Below are 19168 nucleotides of genomic sequence, written 5' to 3' on the forward strand. Positions count from 1 at the left end.
CAGAAGGTTTCACTTAATAACGGGAAAACAGCAGCACGGCGCCTCTGTTTTTCCGGAAATGAAGCACAATAAGCGCTTCGTATTGGTTAGTGTCCTTGATGAAATGCGAACGTGGCTCTGTTTGATGACCATGAGCAACTGAGGCTTTAAACCCTTCTGCGCTGGACACATTTCCGGACAAACTAGCACAAACCATGTTGAAGTACGTGGTGCTGGTCAGCTTTCTAGTGGCGGTTGCCACTTCTCAAGTAATTAATTTTCCTTTTTAACTAGAAAATAATTTAACTTTAAAATACTGCTTATTTCTCATTTCACAAATAATTATTTATTACTTTTTTAATTGAAACAGAATCAGAAATTTTGTCGGTCCATGCACTTTTTGACAGAGGCTCTGATTTTTTGTTTATTTTAACTTCATAAAAAACATCTTCGTACAAACAATCATCATCCACTATTCATTTGTGTATTACTTGTCAAGAAAACGCGGCATGGTTTTAATTATTTAATCCATTTTATAGGATTCGGGCTCAAAAGAGCGAACTGGAAATTCCGATGATTCCAGTGTCAACCCCCTCAGAAAAGAGAGAATGGGTAACAAGTGGCCACTCCCGAATATGAAGTTTATGGACAAGGCGAGCGAGTTAATCGACCAAAAAATCCAGAGGATGAGAGATGCTTTGAAAAATCAGCCTGATGCGTGCAATCCATTGTTTTTGTTGGTATACTAAATAAAAACCTTCTCAAAAGTGTCACATTTCACAAAATTCCTTTTAACGCACAGAAAGCCAAAGAGTGTGCGAACGTGCCAGTTGTTTTCTCTCCGAGACAGTTTGGCCAGTGCTTGCAAGATTCGGCAAATAAGGCATCACAACCTGCGCAAGACCAAAATAATGGAAGTAATGGAATGAATGAGCAAGATTCTGGCATGGGCCCAGGAAAAATGATGTTCGAGCTTCCTTTGGCGGCGTTGATGCGCACTGGAATGTGTGGAGACCCACAAGTAGGTTTTTTCAGTTCTTTTTCTCGGGCATGTTCTCTGATCGGGCATTTTTATTTAAAGTGTGCGGCTGAATGCGTGATGAAGAGATCCAATTATGTGAAGAAATATATAACAATTGTAGACAAAAATCTAAATATTTTAATGAGCAGATAGACGCTGAGGGAAACATAAATCAAGCTGCCATCACCCAAAGCTACGTAGGAAACGCGACCGAATCTTGGAAAACCATTGCTGCTGATGCAGTTAATGAGTGCTACAAGAGTAAGAAGATATTTACCAAATTTTCTGCTTTTAAGGGAGAACAAAACCAGTTTTACTTTAAGGAAAAATGCAAACTCACAAACTCAGTAAAGCAATCAGGTTTTACTTCAGTGTTTGATAAACGATCAAATTTACCAAATATTCAGCACGAAAAGATTTTTTTGCATTGCCCAAAAATATTTGTAAGTGTAACAATCGTCATTTAAAACGGTAAATCACTTCACATCCTAGATGAAAGCTCCATTATTTATTACCATTAATCAAAATGTGTAGCGTAATTTGATGCGAGGGGAATTTTTCGAATTTTTTGCAGATTCTGTCAACACACCGGCGAGGTATGCTCCAAACGCCGTGCCCAACTCCAATTGCAGTGACAAACCTATCCGCTTTATGGCCTGCGTTCAGAGATATTTAATCTTGGTGAAAATCTCTCATTTTTTTTTAAATATCATGAATAAAATTAATTATTTTAATCTAGAATGCCCCAGCAAATGATGAAGTAAAAAGCTTAACTACACCAGAAACTTGCAAATACAGGCGCACCCAGCTGCAGAAATGTGATCCCAACTACATCACACAAATCGGAAAAGGGGAATGCCCACAACTAAAAAATCTTCACTCTAAAGTGGCTCGCGCTAGGAGTGGTTTGAGGCAAAGATTTGGCGAAACCATGAAAAACTTGTTCAACTCCAGGATGAACAAGAAGAAAAGCGAGCCTGCCCCTGTGGTGAATGCTTAATTGAATTAAGCAACAAAAATGCTTTTCTGCTTTCAATTTGAGAGTGTTCTTCTCAAACACGAGATACAAAGTGGAATGAGAAAAACTGGTGGCGGATAACGGGAAATTTTGCATTATATTATTTGAATATTTCGGTACATTTGGAAAAAGATCAATTAATAAAATTGTTTGTTTCATCAAATCCAACCTGTAATTTTCTTTTGTTAAAAACCCTTCAACTCAATTAGATTGGCACAACATATAATGTTGCACGCGTCATGCGGAGATAAGAAGGCTAGTTGTTAAGCTCAATTAACTGCAATGGTTTATATCAATTCTATACAAGGATTTCATTGGAAGGGAAGGAAAAAAAGTGCTAATGTAACATGTTTTATTTTTGTAATCGTTACACAGCTTCGGTGATGATGGATTCAAGTAGTAGCAAAATTACATATTTTCTAACACCCAAATTATGTACACATTACTTGATATATATTGATTTATATATTCGTGAGAGACTTTCGTGAGAATTATCAGACAAGATTTTATTATAATATGCATATATTGTATAATACGGTGTATGCATTATTTTTATCTTAAAACTTCTTTTCCTTCGTTTTTCTTTTCATTTTGGTAGCGCAAATGTATATATGCAAGAATATATAATGATGCGTTCAGAAAGTAGTTTTTAGGGAATCGTGTGTATAATTATGAAGATAGAGTGAGTGAGAGAGAGCGAATCACGGACGAGAGATTTTTCCACTAAATTGTAACCGTGTGTCTTGCTCAATTTCTTCGCCCTCGATCAAACAATATATCAATTGTGTAGCAACCTTTATGATATTATTTTTTGTTTTTAAATCTCGATGTCGATAAAATGCACTCAGTTGATTCATTCGTCTGCACGTGCTCGCATTTTTAGGTTTTTAATTTCGAGTAATCATAATTTATTGGATAGGAAATTTCAGAGAAGTTTTTGAGACTCAATTGGAATATCTTAAATATTAATTTTATATCGCTTGGTGGCGTCAGCTGAGGAATCTCTTTGACATCTTTTTAGACTGAATTATTTTTCACTGATGCCATAGCAAACTCTATAAGGTATGGATAAAATTCATACAAATCGAATGAGGATTTTCGATTGGGTCCAAAAGTGGGAAAATGTCATTAACGTCAATTGATTAATCTCTAATGTTTGGTCCTTTTTACACAACAAGTAAAATATAATCTCCGCATTCACTCATCTTGTGTGTATGGTCGTGAGAATCTTCCACTGCCCTTATAATTCTTTTTAAAGCATAACACATCCTCTTGTGTGTATAAAACGTACAAATTTAATGCAATTTTAGTTTCCTTTCGTTTAGACGGAGTCTCCGTCGTTTCTCCTGCGATAAATGCACGATTGAATAATTGAAATTCACATGAATTAGAGAGCAATCCCGAAAGTAGAGAAAGTACGTCCATGTTGTGTAACATTCGTTAGGGCTGTCAATAAATAATCGCGTGAAATTAGAGTGCTGTGAATCGCACTGTGTTTACGTTGTTGCGCGCAAAAATGATGTTTCAAATCATTTCAGAGTATAAATAAAAGTGTGCATTTTAATGTTACTGTGCCCAAAGACGACGCAATTCTTTTTCTTTAATAAACAAACAGATTCGATAAATTTGCGCAACAACCCCGACGAACACAAATTGGTCGCTTGCGAGATCGCCTGATTGTTTTCCGTGTAATTAAAACCTTCCACAAGCACAATTTCGCGTCTTTTTTAGTTCGGTATAATATATATGTACAACTTTATGCTTGGGTTGCCGGCACCCTTTCGTCCTCAAACCTCTGCGGATTTTAAATTATTACGTGTACTGTATATTTATTTTCAACCCTGCGTTCAAGTGAAATGCGCTGTTTTTTTCTCTCATTTTTCGGATATGCGGCTTTTTCTCTCCGGGAATTCGCTCCATACTTCTCAAAGTTTGAATGCACTGTGAGATGGCATTAAATCGTTATTTATACGTTACTTATTAGAGTTTGGTACTTATTATTATTGTGTTTAACTGTGTGTGTGTGTTTTTTGTTTTGCGAAATCTAACAACTCGATCGCGTCCCACACGGAGACCAAAAATACGGCGGAAGATCTGCGCGAGGGTCTCCCAGAAACCTTTTAGAATATACGTGAAATATATGCACCCATTTCCTTTGCTACGTTTACTACTGTACACGGATGAGAGGGAAAGAGTTGGGTTTTTTGCAGAGTATTTAATGGCAGCTAACTTTAGTTTAATGTCAAAGTCACACCACACGTCATTCCGTACGAGAGATAAAAAATTGCATCGCGCGCGCGCCACGTTGATGCCGAGTGCGTAAAAACTTTGTTCCCTTTGCGTGCGTCTCTCGCCTCTGCTGTGATTTCCCGCGGCTTCGCTCAATTTCAACACGCGACCCGGGGAAAATTTCTGAGTGTCTACAGTGGCTAAATTGTTCGACGTATATAGAGAAGCAGGCTGGAGCTGAAAACCGACAACCGGCTCTCGATCGCGAGAGAGTATTGTGTGTGTGAATGTGTCGTAATGAGAATTGTAACCGCATGCCTAATGCGGAGAGAAGAGCAGGGCGGTAATGTGGGACTTTCGGAAGGCAGAAACGGATTCTGCCTCTCGACGAATCGACGATGCGCGAATTTTTAGCAGAGTTAATAGAGTATCCCTACGTAGTAATGTGTGTTGTATAATATTATCTCGTCTTCGGTGTACAATATGAGTGAGTGTATAAAGCGAGTTTGCGTTTAGAAAACATATTTATGCACAGTTCTTTTCACTCTCGGATGAGTGGGAACGTCGCTGAGAGAGGAAAATATACAATCATCATCATCATCATCATGGTAACAATAGTATGTATTGCCAATTGGTAAGCGCAGCCGCGTGTGTGTTTACAGTTTGTATGAACGTGGTCGCGATTGCGTGTGATTTGTCATTGCCGTGGGCGTCCAGACGCGCGCGCCAGGGAAGTAAGCGCTCCCGATGCGGAATGGCTCCGGCCTTCCCGCTGGCGTGGACGCGTGCACAATTGAAAATTGATCGGATTCCGCTGCCGTGACAGATTAACAGACAACAACAACAACAACAACAGAAAAAGGAACACTCGACCAAGTGCGGTGGCAGCCAACGAAAAGGAAAGAGTACGGCTTACATAACTAATTTTATATCTCATAGAAAAGCGATTATTCACTTTGTCAGTAGCACTGAACGCGGGAAAAGTCGCGGCCCACTCACACAGTTATTGGCCACGCAGCACCAATCAATAATTTTGGTCTGTCGCGCGCGCGGCGGGCGGTATCACAATCAAAATATACACGAAAGAGAGTTGGCAACAAGTGGCGTCAACAGCCGACGGAGCGGCGGCCGCTTGTCAGCCCTGAGGAGGCCTGCTGCTGTTTCTGCTGCTGTTGCTCGCTGGCTGGTGTCGCCGTGGTCGCCGCCGCCGCAGAGCACCCGCTGCTGGACTGCGAGGAGACGCAGGAGTGCAGGTGCGGCGCGCCGTTAGCACTCGTTGTACCGGCCCCGACTTGAATGGCAAACGGCTCTCATTAGTTTTTCTGCCCCCTCGCATTCCCTTCTCAACTCTAAGAAGCTCTCACTCTCGCGACAGCACTTTCGTGTCAGTGTGTATATACGTGTGTGTCGTATGTGTGTGTGAGTTTTAAAATAGCAAATCGGCTCTATTGGAAAGCAGCGAACGCGTGTGTTTTGGTTTTGGAGGTGTGTGTGAAGGGGGTGAGTGTCGATCGACTATAGGTGGTTGGCTATAGGAACAGAAATCAAGCGAATGACTCGCGGAAGCGAGTGTGTGGATCTCAGGGGCAGGTGATCAGGGTGGTAGGTGCGTGCGCGTGCCTTGGGCTGTGTTTCGGTGCGTGAAAGCCACACACACGTGTGCAGGAACAGGCTGGACCGGATCAGAGTTGCCCGTTCCTGCAGTGTTGCTACTCTCTAAAAAAAAATCGCGGAACGGCAAAGTCTCTGGGGGTGGCTCTGGCTACGAGAGAATAGTTGGTCTCAGGGAACGACAGTAGGTATCAGCATACTCCGCGGGGGGGGGGGACCAGGAACGGCCTCTAAAGGGTGGGTGGGGGGTAGTCATAGGACAGTTCTCACTGTGAAACACGTTCCCTCTCCGACAGGGTTCAAGAGATTTTGGGAGAAGCAGTGGAGTGTCTTGATTGTTTCTCTGTTATTTCAGCTCGCGCTCAAAAGAGACACAATAAATAATGTCAGTTTGGCTGTTTACATGGGGATGTAGTTGATAATGCTGTCGTTACCAATTTTGTGGCCGAGCGCCTCTTTCGGGTGGTTTTGCTTAATCGCGTTCATCCGCCTGTTCAGCGGCACGGCGTTGTCACCGCCGACCCCGCAGACGCCCCCGACCCCGCCTGGCCCGCCCCCCAGGACTCCGCCACCCTGGTTCCCGCTGACGCCGCTTCCGCGGCCCCCGCCCGTCCCCGGGACCCCGCCCATCACGCCGCCCCCGGCGGGGCAGCTCGGTATGGAGGGAGCCCCGGGCAACCGCGGGCCCCTGCTCGGCTGTTCGAATGGGAGTACTCGCCTTCGCTTCTTCGGCAGTTTGGCGCGTGCCTGAAATCACAACACAAAATCTTGTCTTAGCATCTGGACTTGCTTCACGTGGGAAAGAAATCAGTTGTTTGGACACAAACTAACATGAAACACACACGAGTGCAAAAATACAATACGACGGTGATTTTGGCGGGTTGCTAAACACATTTCAAAAATGAATTTGGGCCTCGAAATGCTTGCAAGACAGCACAGCTCACAATTTGTGTTTTTTAGGATTTTTCAAAGTATTTTTGAACGTTTTAATTTGTCTGAATTGCTGGAAACGTTATTCCGATTAAGTGCGAGGCTCAAAAATATTTTAATTAAAATGATAGTGACGTGATTAATTTCTAAACCTATTAAAAAAAACATTTTTTGCTTTTTTTGTTCCAATTTTAAATTTCTCCAAAAACTCAGGCAGTGCAAAATTATTTATAGTTTTCCTGTGTGAACCGAATCATATTAACTGCTATTTATATTTCCATAAAGCGAAATTTATGAAAACCGGACCAATAAAAATTAACATTTGGTAAAATGCCATCTCATTTGACTGCTCGTATTTTTAGCTCAAATTAGTGCGTGCGTGTATTACAAAACGCATAAATAGGTCGTTTCACGCAGTTACGCTATCTCTCCATCTTTCATCCAGTTAGTTACGCACTAAAAGTCGACTGCGACTGTTAATCGCGCGGCCGGCAACTTCCCGCGCCGCTTTATAAAGATCACCATTGAGTTTATTTTCGCGTTGAGAGCTGCCAGCGCACACGGATATCAAGCAAAATGGCAAAGTAAACAAATAAACGAGAGCAAGAGACAACACACACACTAGAGCCCCTCTCTTTGAGAGAATTATTACCATCGACTTTAAACGACGACGTAGAGACAAAGTTTTTTTCCTCTGCGGCAAGAAGAGAGCGCTAGCTCTCACAGTGAAATTTGCATTAAGTGCTCGCAGGAGGGGCCTTAATTGTTTGTATGTGGCGACTGATGACAGCAGGCTCAAAAGCAGAGTCACTAACTTTTTAAATAGCCAACGGCTGTGAACACGCGCGCGATCAATTTGCCCCCGTTCTTATGCGTCATTTTTAAAATTGAAGCAATTAAAACGCGGCGGTGATAATGCTTTTTCTGAAAATAATTACTATGCAACAAATATGTCGAGGTTAATTTAGTCACAGCTCATCCACCGTTAAGCACTTTATCACGAATTTATAGGACTTCGTAGTGCGAGTGAAGAAAAAATGTTCTAATATTTCGACAGCGAGGCCAAGAATGAGTTTTCACTTGGTTGCAGACGAAACACACGAAAAACATTTCATGCCATAAGTAATGAGATGTAGACAGAAACAATCAAACAACCAAAATATCAATCGTGTTCCTTCTTTGGAAATTACCTACAAACATTGCGATTTTTAATTTTTAATTTAACCACTCCGTTGTTTTGCAGTGTTTTGTGATTTAATTCACCTCAATGTGTGAACATTTTTTAGTCAGAAAATAGGTAGGTAATTTTATATCTCGTTTAAATCCTAATTTGCTCAGCAATGTTTTAATCAAAATATTACAATGGCGTAGATTTCGCTTAACCAAAATTCGCTGGTGCAAGCAACCTTTGTTCTAGGAGGAGCAGACGAGAGATTATTAATATTAACAAAGCGCGCGAGTGCGGCATACGTACTTGGGTGTGTGAGTAATACATGGCGAAATTGCTGACGATAACAGGCACGGGAAGGGCGATGGTGAGCACACCGGCGAGGGCGCACAGCGCCCCCACAAACATGCCGACGTAGGTTTTCGGCACCATGTCTCCGTAGCCAACGGTGGTCATGGTGACCAGGGCCCACCACAGACCCAGCGGTATGCTGTTGAAGTCGTTATGTGGATTCGCCTGTAAATCGAAGAGCAAAGCGGACAATCTCTTTAGTACGCCGGCCGGGCATGCCTTAATACTTCATCGCGCGTCCTCTCGCTTTTTGCACACACACACTCTCGCCACACACATTTTTTTCTTTCATATAAAGTCAAAATTAAAGGAACAATGCCTCTCTTTTGGCTCTACCAAAATGGAGAAAAAAATAAATATATGTGTGTGGTGGCACTATGTGACGCCACAATTTCATTCCCAGCAAAATGCAAATTGTTTACAGGAGTTAGAGAAGCGAGTTGTAAGAGTGAAAGAAAATGCAATCCGCCCGAGGGTGAGTCTAAGGAGTGGCCCGAAGGCGTTGTTAGAAAATCAGAAAGGAAAACACGGAAAACACCACTGTTTTCTTTTGTGATTTTCTCTCGCCAGCACTTTTGACTCACACTCGGGGCTAGAACTTGTGCAAAATAATTTGAAAAGAGTCGGGAGAGCTCTACATCCACATTTTTAACGAAAACAAATTCGCCTGATCGCGTTCTTGCTTTTTTGACACGAGATTCAAGATGCAAACTGGGCAGAAAAAGGAGGGGAAACTCAGGCAGGGTTTGAAGAATAAGATAAGATAGAGAGAAGGGGCAAGAAAAGCTTGCGTATCTGTACCTTTCGTCGGCACGCAACATAGACTTTGAGAGAAAAATACACAGCAAAATTTTCAGGAGAATGTGTTTTTAGATTTTTGATCGCATTTGTCTGGGAAACAGATAGAAGGGAGTAAAAAGGGCGTCTGACCTGGATCCTTTCAGCGTAATAGACGAGGCTGGCGAAGATAACAATACCGAGCACCAGGAAGAAGACGAGCAGCGTGAGTTCCTTGGCGGAGGCACGGAACGTCTGGATCAGGATCTTGAGGCCGGAGCTGTGTCTCGTGAGCTTGAAAAGTCTCATAATTCGGATGATGGAGAAGAACTCGAGGATGTCGGCGTTCTCCAGGTGGCTGGCGAACTTCTGCAGTATCAAGTCGACGTAGAAGCTGAGCGTGGCGATGTAGTCGATCACGTTCACACTCGACTTGATGAACACGCACTTGCTCGGCGTCGACACGAACCGCATCACGATCTCGAAGGTGAACCACGCGTTGCAGATGCACTCGATGTAGAAGAAGGCTATGTGCGCGTTCGTCTGCGTCTTGTCCAGCATCCACGCCGACGTGTTGGACGACGTGCTCACAGTAAAGTTGCGGATCACAGGCACCCGCATGTCGGGGTGCGTCTTCAGGCAGAACGAGATGATGCTCGCGCAGATGAAGAACACAGACAGCAACCCAACAATCTGTCGACATTTTTTCGTTCAATCAATATTTCCTTAGATTTTATTTATTTATAATTAAAACTGAAAGTGGGGGAATTGATTTCTGCGGGATAATTTCTTTGATTGTTTTTGGTGCAGCTGAAAAACCAAGAAATTTTAAAAATTAACCACTGAAAGATTTTGCCTAAAATGTTTTACATACCGTCTACTTTACAAAATGAAGGGAGAGGAGATAGAATAAAATTTGCCACAAGAATTCCTACTAAATTATTTATAGGAATTGTTTTTTTAATAATGGTCCTTTTTATGACAATGTCTATCCTCTGCTTAGTTAATAAATAATTTTTGTACCTTGGCTGCTGTGCTAGAATAAGGCTCGTCGAAGAGGGACCAAATATTGGGCTTCATGCGTTGCCACCAGGAAAGGTTCCCGCGGAAGTAGTCCTCTTCGAAACCAAACTTTCGCGCCATCTCCTCCTCACTGGGTTTGTCTGTGTCGAGGTCGAGTCGGTCCAGCACCGCCAGCGTCTCTTGCGTGTCTCGATGCTGCCACAAAAAACACCATTCAATCATACTCATTTCGTCAAACTGACTAATTTTAATATTATTATTTGGAGTTTTCGAGGTCACCTGGGTGTAGGTCATCCAGCAGCAGGGCTCCACCTGGTTGGCGTCGAGGCCCCAGAACTCGAGCTCCTCCTCGAAGAGAGGGCCGCACACGTCTGTAGGGTAGTGCAGCTTGCCGGTTCTGTGTGCCAACAAAAACCACACATTCACGCTTTTATCCTCTTTTCTTCTCGTGCACGGTGACTTTATAGACACGCAGAGGCAGACAAGGTTATTAATTTTTCGGTGCTGCCAGACAATGGCAAAAGGAGCAGCTTGTTAAGGACCCGGTAAAAAGTGGAGAGAACGAGCCAGTATCGAGGCCGTAAAGCCTTTCATAAAGGCCCGTGTGATCTCGGTTATTTTCGGCTCTGATGGTAATTACACGCGTTAAAGACCCAGCTTGGTTTTCCTATATTTTAGCGCACAAAGTTATTAATAGGCACTCTTGTGCAGATTTTCATATATAACTAAATAAATTATCCTGATTTATAGAGCATTTTCATAATTTCGTAAAAAAATGGCGACTTTTGAGCCATTTGTCAGGATCAACATACAAGAATTAAATTTTGGACGAGTTTGTCGGACGAATCTCGACATCACTTGGCAGGTTAAAATATTGTGGGCAGATTGAATAGATTGCGACTGCGTTGACAAGCACGTGCAGTGTTTACAAATGTGGATGCGCAGTAATTTTTTATGGGGGAGGGGAGGGAGGTCATCAGAAAACGATTTTGCTTCTTGCAGCGTATCGATCCAACCTAATGCGTATAATGCCGTCGCAAATATTGACTTTATAATTAAAGTGAAAAGGGAAACGTTTTATTAAAGGCAGCGGGCGAAATCATCAACCTTGAACGAACGAAAGCGTGAAAAAGATAACGAGGCGAACCTGTAGTAGTTGAGCACCTGGCCGAAGACGCCAGGGTGTCTATCGAAGAAGTACTCGTTGAGGATGGGGTCATAATTGGCCAGCGCCTCGGTCAGCCTGGACAACCGGGTGGCCGGGATCTTCTTGAGGGTGGCCTTGTACGTCTCGTGGCGGATGCCACCCACGTTCAGTACCACGCGGTTCTCCGCGTCCATATTCAGCAGGTTCATGGTGGCGAAAGCTCAGGGGTGCGTGCTGCTCGCTGCTCTCAGGACGCACATTCAGCAGCAGGGCTCACGTCAGGTCCGGCAGCGGCGGCATTGCGCGTGCCCGCGGCCACCAGGCCTCATCGTCCTGCACGCCTCATCCTTCTCTTCTTGCCTGAAATCCGGGATAAAGTACATTCATCAAATATTTAAAAGCGTTTCAAAGAATAGTATTGACTTTTTTGGGGTGGGGGGTAATCACAGAGAGCCGAATTTGCCGAAATGTTTCCCATTTGCACGTGTCCTAATTCAGAAGAAAGAAATAAAGGCCGAAATTTCTTGGCTTAAATACTGCTTTTGCGCAATTAGATCATCTGAAGAACCACGCCACTCACGCGAGCATCCGAATCTCCAGACATAGAGGTATTTTTTATTCTTGACTGAAGCCATCGATTGGGTAGGTAATCTGCCCTTTAATTCGATCCTCTCGTCAGCTTGTTACGCGATGTACTAACCAAATGACAAAACAAGATTAAGTGTTCACATCCGCTCAAAAGAGAACACTTACGCGTCAGATAGTTTTCCCGAAAATTATCTATAAAAGACGAAACGTCACAGAAAGGAGGAAAAATATCTATTATGCAGTTTCTAATTTAAATTTCGGAAAAGGGTTCAGGATTTTAAATCAGATGACATATTTGAAAACTTCATAGTGGTGTTTTATTTTGTTTCCGAGAAATTTCAACTCGAAAAGACGATTTTTTCGACTTTTTCGTATGTTTTCCAAATATTGTCAACTCCAAATGTCGGGTTCTAACCATCAGAGTTGTGCAAACTACACACCGTTAACTCGTCTTGACCTCCCCTGACCACCAACTGAAGGGTTTAGGGGTGCTTTTCCTCCTCCCCCTCCTCTCCCAAATTGATTTATTACAACTCCCTTGAAAAAAGTCTAAATCTTTTTATGTGAGTGGAATTTCTGGGGGTCTTGCTTGATTTATACTTCCTGATTGAGAAGTGTAATTAACAGCGATCCATTTATATGATTTATTTCCAAGTGCACGGCGTACGTTTTAACCAGTTGATGTAGCAGTAGAGTAATATATCAATCAAACTGGTTCCCATTCACCACACGGCAGATCGAAATGATCGTTCTATGATTTTGCGGCCGTGTCACGTGTAATCGTATAGCATTTTATTGATGTCCCTGCTCTCCGGCATAATGTGTGTTTGCTGAGTTGAAAGTCTCAGTCGGCGCTCTGTGTTTAGTTCCGACATGTAGAAAGGATTGATTGATTGATTGACCTGAGCGCCGCTTTTGAGATCATGGCCGCCGCGATTTTGTTGACTGCTGGGTGCGTCTCTGTATGCACATTATATATATATATATATCGTCTGATGGCGCCCTCCCCATGAATTATTACGATTATTATTTTCCCCTTTTGTGTTCGCTCGCTGCAAAGTCCGACCCGTTTTGTAACTCTTTTCCAGCCTTGCGGAGGGATCAAGGAATCAATTTTCCGCTCCCTCTATTCAGCGAGGTAATTGGAAATCTCTGGTCGCACACTGCTCCGGAGAGTGCCGACCGCAATTCAATATCCGTGTCATCCGGCCGCGGATTTCTGGTTTGCAAAACTCGTGCAATTTTGCACAACTACCGACCGGAGGGCGTTGCAAAATTATTTCGGACTTGAACAACTTTATCTTGCCGCAGCAAGCGGTGTAATGCAATGCAATGGAGCGCAAGATGGAAATAAGACGAGGAAAGTGTGTCAAGAGCCAATCGCGAGTCGACTCAAATTATTTCTCCAAGAGCAAAAGTGACAATGCGGTCAAATTAAAAGAAGACGAGATGAAAGTAATTTCACACAGCGGCAAGAGCATGTCTCTGTTCTCATAACACGTGTCTCGAGAAACGTCCAAATACCCGAAAATGTGTCTAAATGCCGCAGATGGCACAGCTCTTGCCATTTTGCAGCCGAAGAGAGCTCATTTTTTTCCGCGAGAAAAGTGCCGTTTTTGTTAAGTGGAGAGGTGGACATAATTGTGCGACGCAAAAATGCGATTAAAAGCTTAGTCATGTTTCCGAGGTGAGCGCGGCAGAAACGGAAGTGTTTTTGGGGACGAGGGTGCGGGCAGAGAAAAGGCGCACTCACCACATTTTTTACGAACGGAATTATAAATTGAACATCGGAAATATCAAAGAGCAGTAATAATTCCAATATATGCGTTTCTATTCTGGACTTGGGTCAATTATTAATGGAAGAGTGAGCGCTTCAATTACACCATGGTTATGATCACATCTGATTGAATTCGCAGAAAAAAATGATTGCCAATCGAGAGAAAAATTCTCCATTGAACCTTGGCAATAATTAATTTCATAGAGAGTCTGACGAAAAACGTGGAAAATTCATTTACACGTTTTTTATTTGCGTCATAAAATTATTTTTTGGTAAATTTACAAATATACGCACAAAAATTTCACCATAAGTAAAATAGGTCATTGTTCTTAATTAATGTTGACGGGATTTATGAGGAACTGGTGTACAATACTTAAAATAAATGAGCATTTTTTTTTAAATATCAACAATTTTTTATTCTCATTTTATATCTCATTTTCAGTGATTTTCAGCTGATGAATATTGTCGTCAATTGTTGTTTAGTCGTAAATTATTTTTAATAACAGTTAAAATCAACCAGTACAATAAACTGTTCCCGAATCTTCATCGTAACCACTGACCAATAACAAAAGAACATAGCAAATAATTTTATTCTCCTGTTCAACCAAAGATTTTTTCTATCCCTTTTTAACTTAAAAAATCATTCAAGACGATATTCAATTTTGGATTCTGTGCATTGTGATGGTGACATTTTTAAAATTTTAATATCGTATGCCCTATTTTTTCCTTTTAGTTATATTTGAACTGAAAACTGGTAATAGAGCCCTCTGGAAGCAGACAAATTGGTAGTCGTTTCATGTTCGGTGGGCGTAAAATGTCAGATTTTGAAACGTGGCTAGCAGCGCACGAGTTCTAATTTTGACGGGTGCAGTTTTTCAGGGCAGCGCCGGGGGATGATGGGTATTGTTGCACAATTGCGAGCGTGCGTAGGGGCTGTTGGCGTGGCGTGGCGTGGCGCGGAGGGAGCACGCGTCTCGCTGTGGGTCGGTGTGTCGGTCGGTCGGTCGGCGGGCGGGCGAGTCGGTCGCGGCAGCGGCGGAGAGGGAGCATAACGATCGAGTGGTGCTCGCTGGCTGCCGGCGGTACAGACTTTGACAAAAGCACCAGCGCCCTCCGCCCCGCCGCTATCAAAACACACGCTGCCGCCGCCGCCGCCGTTCTCTCTCTCTCTCTCTTTCTCTCTGATTATCGGCGTGTTGCAGTCGGTAGGCGCAATGAGAGAGCTAGCGGCGCACAGACAACGTGCCCTGTGACCCGGACGGCCGCCCTGACCCCACTAAACGGCCCTCCCGCGGGCCATTCTTTCTTTCTTCTCTCTTTGCATGTGGGTGACGTGCGGCTAGGCTCAAAGGCGCAAATGCACCGCAGCCGCCAGTGCCACTTTGAACAGGGCCAAATGGCCACAATAACAAAATTTCTGTTCCAGTCGCCGGGGGAACGCGCCGAACTTTACTTTGATCTGGTTTCTGGTCTGGAAATTGCTGCTCTTGGCTTTTTAAGGCCTTTATTTAAATTCAGAAACCAAATCCGCAACTACTTTTGAGCCAAAAATTGTCCAAAGGATATAAATAAAATTAAGAACCATCTATAAAGAATGTTTTTAAAGGTATTGCTTTATTTATTTTGTGTGAGGAAACAGGTCTCCACAAAAATGTCTATGTTTGCACAAAATCCGATCCGCAAAATTGACTTTATTAAAAAAAACTCTAGACACAGTTTTACCTCGAGAAAAATTATTTTTTGTTTATTAGTTTTAAAAACGCCGCGTTTGTTGCGTTAAAAAAGTTTATAGCCTATGTTTACTGCATTTGGGCTATTTACTGTTCAAAAAAAGTAAAACACCGTTCCTGACGTCTCCTTGCATTCAGAAGTTTGTTATTTAGAAAAGTGAGCAAGTTTTTACGATCTCGAGAAACTTGTAGCAAACACCGACTTTTGCCAAATAAAATAAACGGGTGTTTACCCTTTCCGCCAGCTTCAAACCTCCTGATGGCACTACTTTCTGGCAGTTGGCCAGCCTGCCCGAGCCGCACTTTTCAGGCAGAGATTTCTCGTTTGAATCACACCGAATGCACTTTTTTAACCGCAAAGCACGCGTCCCTCGGGAGTATGTACTTTTAAGAGTGCGGCGGGTGCAGCGCGCGCGGAAAAAGCGATTTCCTGCGTCGATAACACAAGCTGTGCGCGTGGAGCCACGTTTGTGTGTGTATGTACACACACACACACACACTGGCCGCACGCCGAGAATCAATAACGCACACGAGTGTATGTGTGCGATGAAAAAAGTGTGTAAGAGAGAGAGAGAGAGAGAGAGAGAAGCTGGAAAATCCACGTCAAAACACGCGCGCGCTGTGTCAGTCAAGTGCTCTTTGTCAGCGCAATAAACTAGAACACAGAGGGAAAACGCGCGCGTCAAATCGTTCTCTGACTTGCTTTGGACACAGAATTGTGGAAAAAACTTCCGACCTAACATTATGAAGGGAAAAATGGTAAAAATTAATTTGTGCAGTGCAACAACAGATTAACTTTTAACCTTTAAATTTTACTGTACAGAGCATGACAAGGCCCAAGGGAAATTCAACTTTTTGTATATTAATTTTGGGAGTTTTATATTGAATCTAATTAAACGAAAGCGACCGTCGGAACGTTTCTGAGCAAATTGTCTCGAAAACACGCATGAACGCCGTCTCCCCGTTCTTCCGAAACTTTCCAGCACGATATCGAGTTAGACGGTCCGAATAAAAGTAAATCTGTTGGCTCGTGTAGGCCATATAATTCCCCATATTTCATCAGAATTGCGGCACATAAAAAATAAACAAGATGAGCAGCGCACACACGTGCGTGTTTTGAGAGATACTTAATGAGCGGTCGTTTGTCTCGTGCCGCTGATGCTGCTCAAGAGAGCGACCGGCTGCTGGGGGCTGGCTGCCTAATCAATTAGCTCCTTGTTCTTTGCAAGCGAAAGCCCTGCGCGCGTGTTTACGCGAATCGCCTGAAAATCGATCAAAGGAGCGGACAGAGCAAGAAAGAGTCATTCACACTCCGCTCGCCCCCGCACTCGTTCAATCTCGTCTCAACACTCGAATTAAATTAATGCAAAGAAGGGAAGGCCGCCCCGCCCCTTTCTGTGTCAAAAAAAAATGGAAAGCAGTAGTTTTTTTTCCTCCCAAGTGGGTACGCGGGCCCAGTCGTTTGGACGCTCCCTGAAGTGAAATCGATACGCCGGCCAGCTTGTTTTCGCTCCGTAGGCAATCAGTCCGTCCGCAACGTCCGGCGGGTTGCATACTTTCCGTTTCGCAGGCGTCGTGAGCCAACACGCGCTTCCCGTCTCTTGTGTGATAAAAGAGGGCTGTTTGCACAGATTGTCTCGCGCGCGCTCTCACTCAGGTGGCCCGAGAGGCATATTGCACTGCGCCAGTCGATTTCAATTTGTTGCGCGACCGAATCAATCGCCGGCCGCGAGCATGTATAATTGGAGGGCGGCGCACATCGCTCAATCCCTGTGCAAAAAGAGAAAGAGTTGCGTCCGTAAATCGGCTTTCTAAAAATACGGTAGAATTCACACGAGAGGCGCGGCCAATTCTCTTTGCGGCGTTTGCATAATACACTCACTCGGGCGGATCGAATCGTCTTATTTTTCCGCAACAAATGTATCGTTTCATCATTCTGGCCAGGTTGAATCGCTCGTGCGGCGTGGCAAAACAAGGTCGATACTTTCCCCGAGCCGCTGCCGGAAAAGAAGCAGTGTTTTTGCGCGAAAAGTACAACTTGGGCGCGAGGCCGAGACGGGGCGGTAGAGGAATCGAACTTGTGCAGCATTTTGCAGCCAGCTCCCAAAAGAATAAATCACTCTCCGGCAGCCTAATGGCCGAATGATGGGCCAGAGAGAGAGAGAGAGAGAGAGAGAGAGAGAGCTCGATTATTTTTTAATGTGGCCACCTGGGGACTCGAACGCAACAAAATTCCCAAAAGTCTGACTCAGCATATACAACCAGAAAATTGTATTTTCGGGGAATAAATAATTCTGTCGCTCGAGGAAAGCTGCTAATGGGCCATTTAGAGTGGAAATGAAATATTTATTTTGATAACGGTTGAATTGCAAATCAGTTCAACTAACTAAGAAAAAGCCACATTGTTAATTCAAACAGCGGTCGAGACACGAGTTAAACTGCGCTCGACATGTGGCGTTCAATCACCTTTGAGCCGGGAAAAACAATCAGCTCGTAGCAGGACTGCACTTAGGCACTGCTCTACTTTTCTCGTTTTCCTCGAAACAAACACTCGAGAGCAACTTTACAATGAGACCGACGCTCTGAGGCGTGCGTAGCTATTCAAGGAGTGTTTGCAATTTCCTCCGCTCTCTCGACGCTTCCAATGCCTGCCTTTCCAACCTGGAATGCGTCGGCGAACGCGAGACCCTAAGGAGGAAATTCGCAAAAATGTGCGGACGGAGAGCGGGCGGGTTGGCGGCGGGCTGGCGAGTTTGCGATCGCGAGGCGCGCCGCGGGATCGATTGTCGAAGGGCCCTCGGCGTCGAGTGGCGGCGGACCGAGCCAACGAGTGAGCACCCTGCGGCACTCCGCCTTGTGTTGGGCCGAAACGGGCTAACTGCCTTCCGCCGCCGCCGCTGCCGCCGCCGCCGCCACCGCCACACGCCCTCGAAGAAAACACATCGCTAACAAAACGAGAGCTGACGAGAGGTGCTCTCGTTCGGCACACTCGAGCACACACTTCGAGAGCCCTCATCCACTCACTCGCGCGCGCACTTGGATCGACTGGTCGCAGCCCCAACAGGTCGCCCGGGGCTCCGGGGGCCTCGGGGGCAGCACTCACCGGCCGCCGCATCCTCGCTGCAGTCTCCTCCGAGTGACAAGCTCCAATGGACGCTAGCACTCCAGTCCGACGCCCTCCGTCTCTCGCTACCTGCGGACCCACTAACTCGTTCGGTCGGATTTGCTGCTCGCCTCGCTCACCAGCACTCCGATTCTTCGTCCATGATGGCCCGTGCTGCACGACTCGCGCCTTCGGCCGCCTCGATATATCGATACCGCGATGATCGCCGCTCCTTCTCGGCCCTCCCGCGGCGCTGCCGGCAGCGCCGGGTCGGCCGGACGGGGCCCGGGCCTCTCAGCCGCCGTCCTGTTGCTGCGTGCGAGGGTCGGCGGCCCCCGGTTCGCACCCTGAGCGCAGGGTCGCCGACCTGCGGATCGATGGCGCGCGGAATCGGGCCCGGTGGCGTCGGGAGGCGAGGAGGCGCAGGCGCCCGTTCCGGATTCCCAGCCTTTGGTGCGTTTCGCCGCGGGTAGCCATGGAGACTGGCGCTGCTGGCCGCTGACGTCAAGCCCTCCCGCCCCGCTGCCGCCGCCGCTGACAACCCTTCTCACTCTTTCATTGCCATTGTTGCGCGTGGCCCACCAACACACAGCAGTCTCCCCAAAACCGGCGCTTGCATTCTCGGGCGCGCGTGTGTGTTTGCTCTTCTCTCTTTCCCTCTGGTGCCACCAGGATATTTCTGGACGCGATCTTTCTTCCACTCTCTTTATTGAGCG

The 19168-nt window shown here is 45.0% G+C and overlaps 2 protein-coding genes across 4 annotated transcripts; one reads left to right on the forward strand and one right to left on the reverse strand.

The window, feature by feature from the left end:
- The first annotated feature begins 110 nt into the window (after nt 1-110).
- On the forward strand, nt 111-2181 carry LOC135944360 (uncharacterized). The gene is made up of 7 exons (XM_065491228.1): nt 111-248; nt 519-719; nt 782-1000; nt 1061-1096; nt 1150-1261; nt 1575-1681; nt 1740-2181. The coding sequence occupies exons 1-7, from the start codon at nt 195-197 to the stop codon at nt 1998-2000; spliced, it is 990 nt and encodes a 329-aa protein (XP_065347300.1). The 5' UTR covers nt 111-194; the 3' UTR covers nt 2001-2181.
- Nucleotides 2182-2356: 175 nt separating this feature from the next.
- Nucleotides 2357-18851, reverse strand: Shaw (Shaker cognate w). 3 transcript variants are annotated; one of them, XM_065476041.1, is made up of 8 exons: nt 18453-18851; nt 11255-11614; nt 10387-10504; nt 10108-10302; nt 9238-9777; nt 8263-8472; nt 6293-6605; nt 2357-5538 (listed from the first exon to the last, which is right to left on the reverse strand). In XM_065476041.1, exons 2-8 carry the CDS (start codon nt 11461-11463, stop codon nt 5354-5356), a joined length of 1770 nt encoding a protein of 589 aa, XP_065332113.1. In that variant the 5' UTR covers nt 11464-11614; nt 18453-18851; the 3' UTR covers nt 2357-5353. The 3 variants fall into 3 exon arrangements, with proteins under 3 accessions (XP_065332113.1, XP_065332114.1, XP_065332116.1); XM_065476042.1 differs by lacking the exon at nt 18453-18851 and adding an exon at nt 18374-18392; XM_065476044.1 differs by lacking the exon at nt 18453-18851 and adding an exon at nt 11835-11853.
- Between the last annotated feature and the right edge of the window lie 317 nt (nt 18852-19168).

The sequence above is a fragment of the Cloeon dipterum genome, chromosome 1, assembly GCF_949628265.1.
Source record: "Cloeon dipterum chromosome 1, ieCloDipt1.1, whole genome shotgun sequence".
Taxonomy (NCBI): domain Eukaryota; kingdom Metazoa; phylum Arthropoda; class Insecta; order Ephemeroptera; family Baetidae; genus Cloeon; species Cloeon dipterum.

What these genes read in the sequence shown, in the direction of transcription:
- Shaw (XM_065476041.1), bottom strand. Translation starts at nt 11,463, where the DNA reads ATGAACCTGCTGAATATGGACGCGGAGAACCGCGTGGTACTGAACGTG. An exon ending in ATTACGCTGAAAGGATCCAG is followed by an intron (nt 8,473 to 9,237) that starts GTCAGACGCCCT and finishes TTCGATTTACAG; the next exon opens with GCGAATCCACATAACGACTT. An exon ending in GGCGCTCGGCCACAAAATTG is followed by an intron (nt 5,539 to 6,292) that starts GTAACGACAGCA and finishes TTGCCATTCAAG; the next exon opens with TCGGGGCCGGTACAACGAGT.
- LOC135944360 (XM_065491228.1), top strand. Translation starts at nt 195, where the DNA reads ATGTTGAAGTACGTGGTGCTGGTCAGCTTTCTAGTGGCGGTTGCCACT. An exon ending in GCAATCCATTGTTTTTGTTG is followed by an intron (nt 720 to 781) that starts GTATACTAAATA and finishes TTTAACGCACAG; the next exon opens with AAAGCCAAAGAGTGTGCGAA. An exon ending in TTCAGAGATATTTAATCTTG is followed by an intron (nt 1,682 to 1,739) that starts GTGAAAATCTCT and finishes ATTTTAATCTAG; the next exon opens with AATGCCCCAGCAAATGATGA.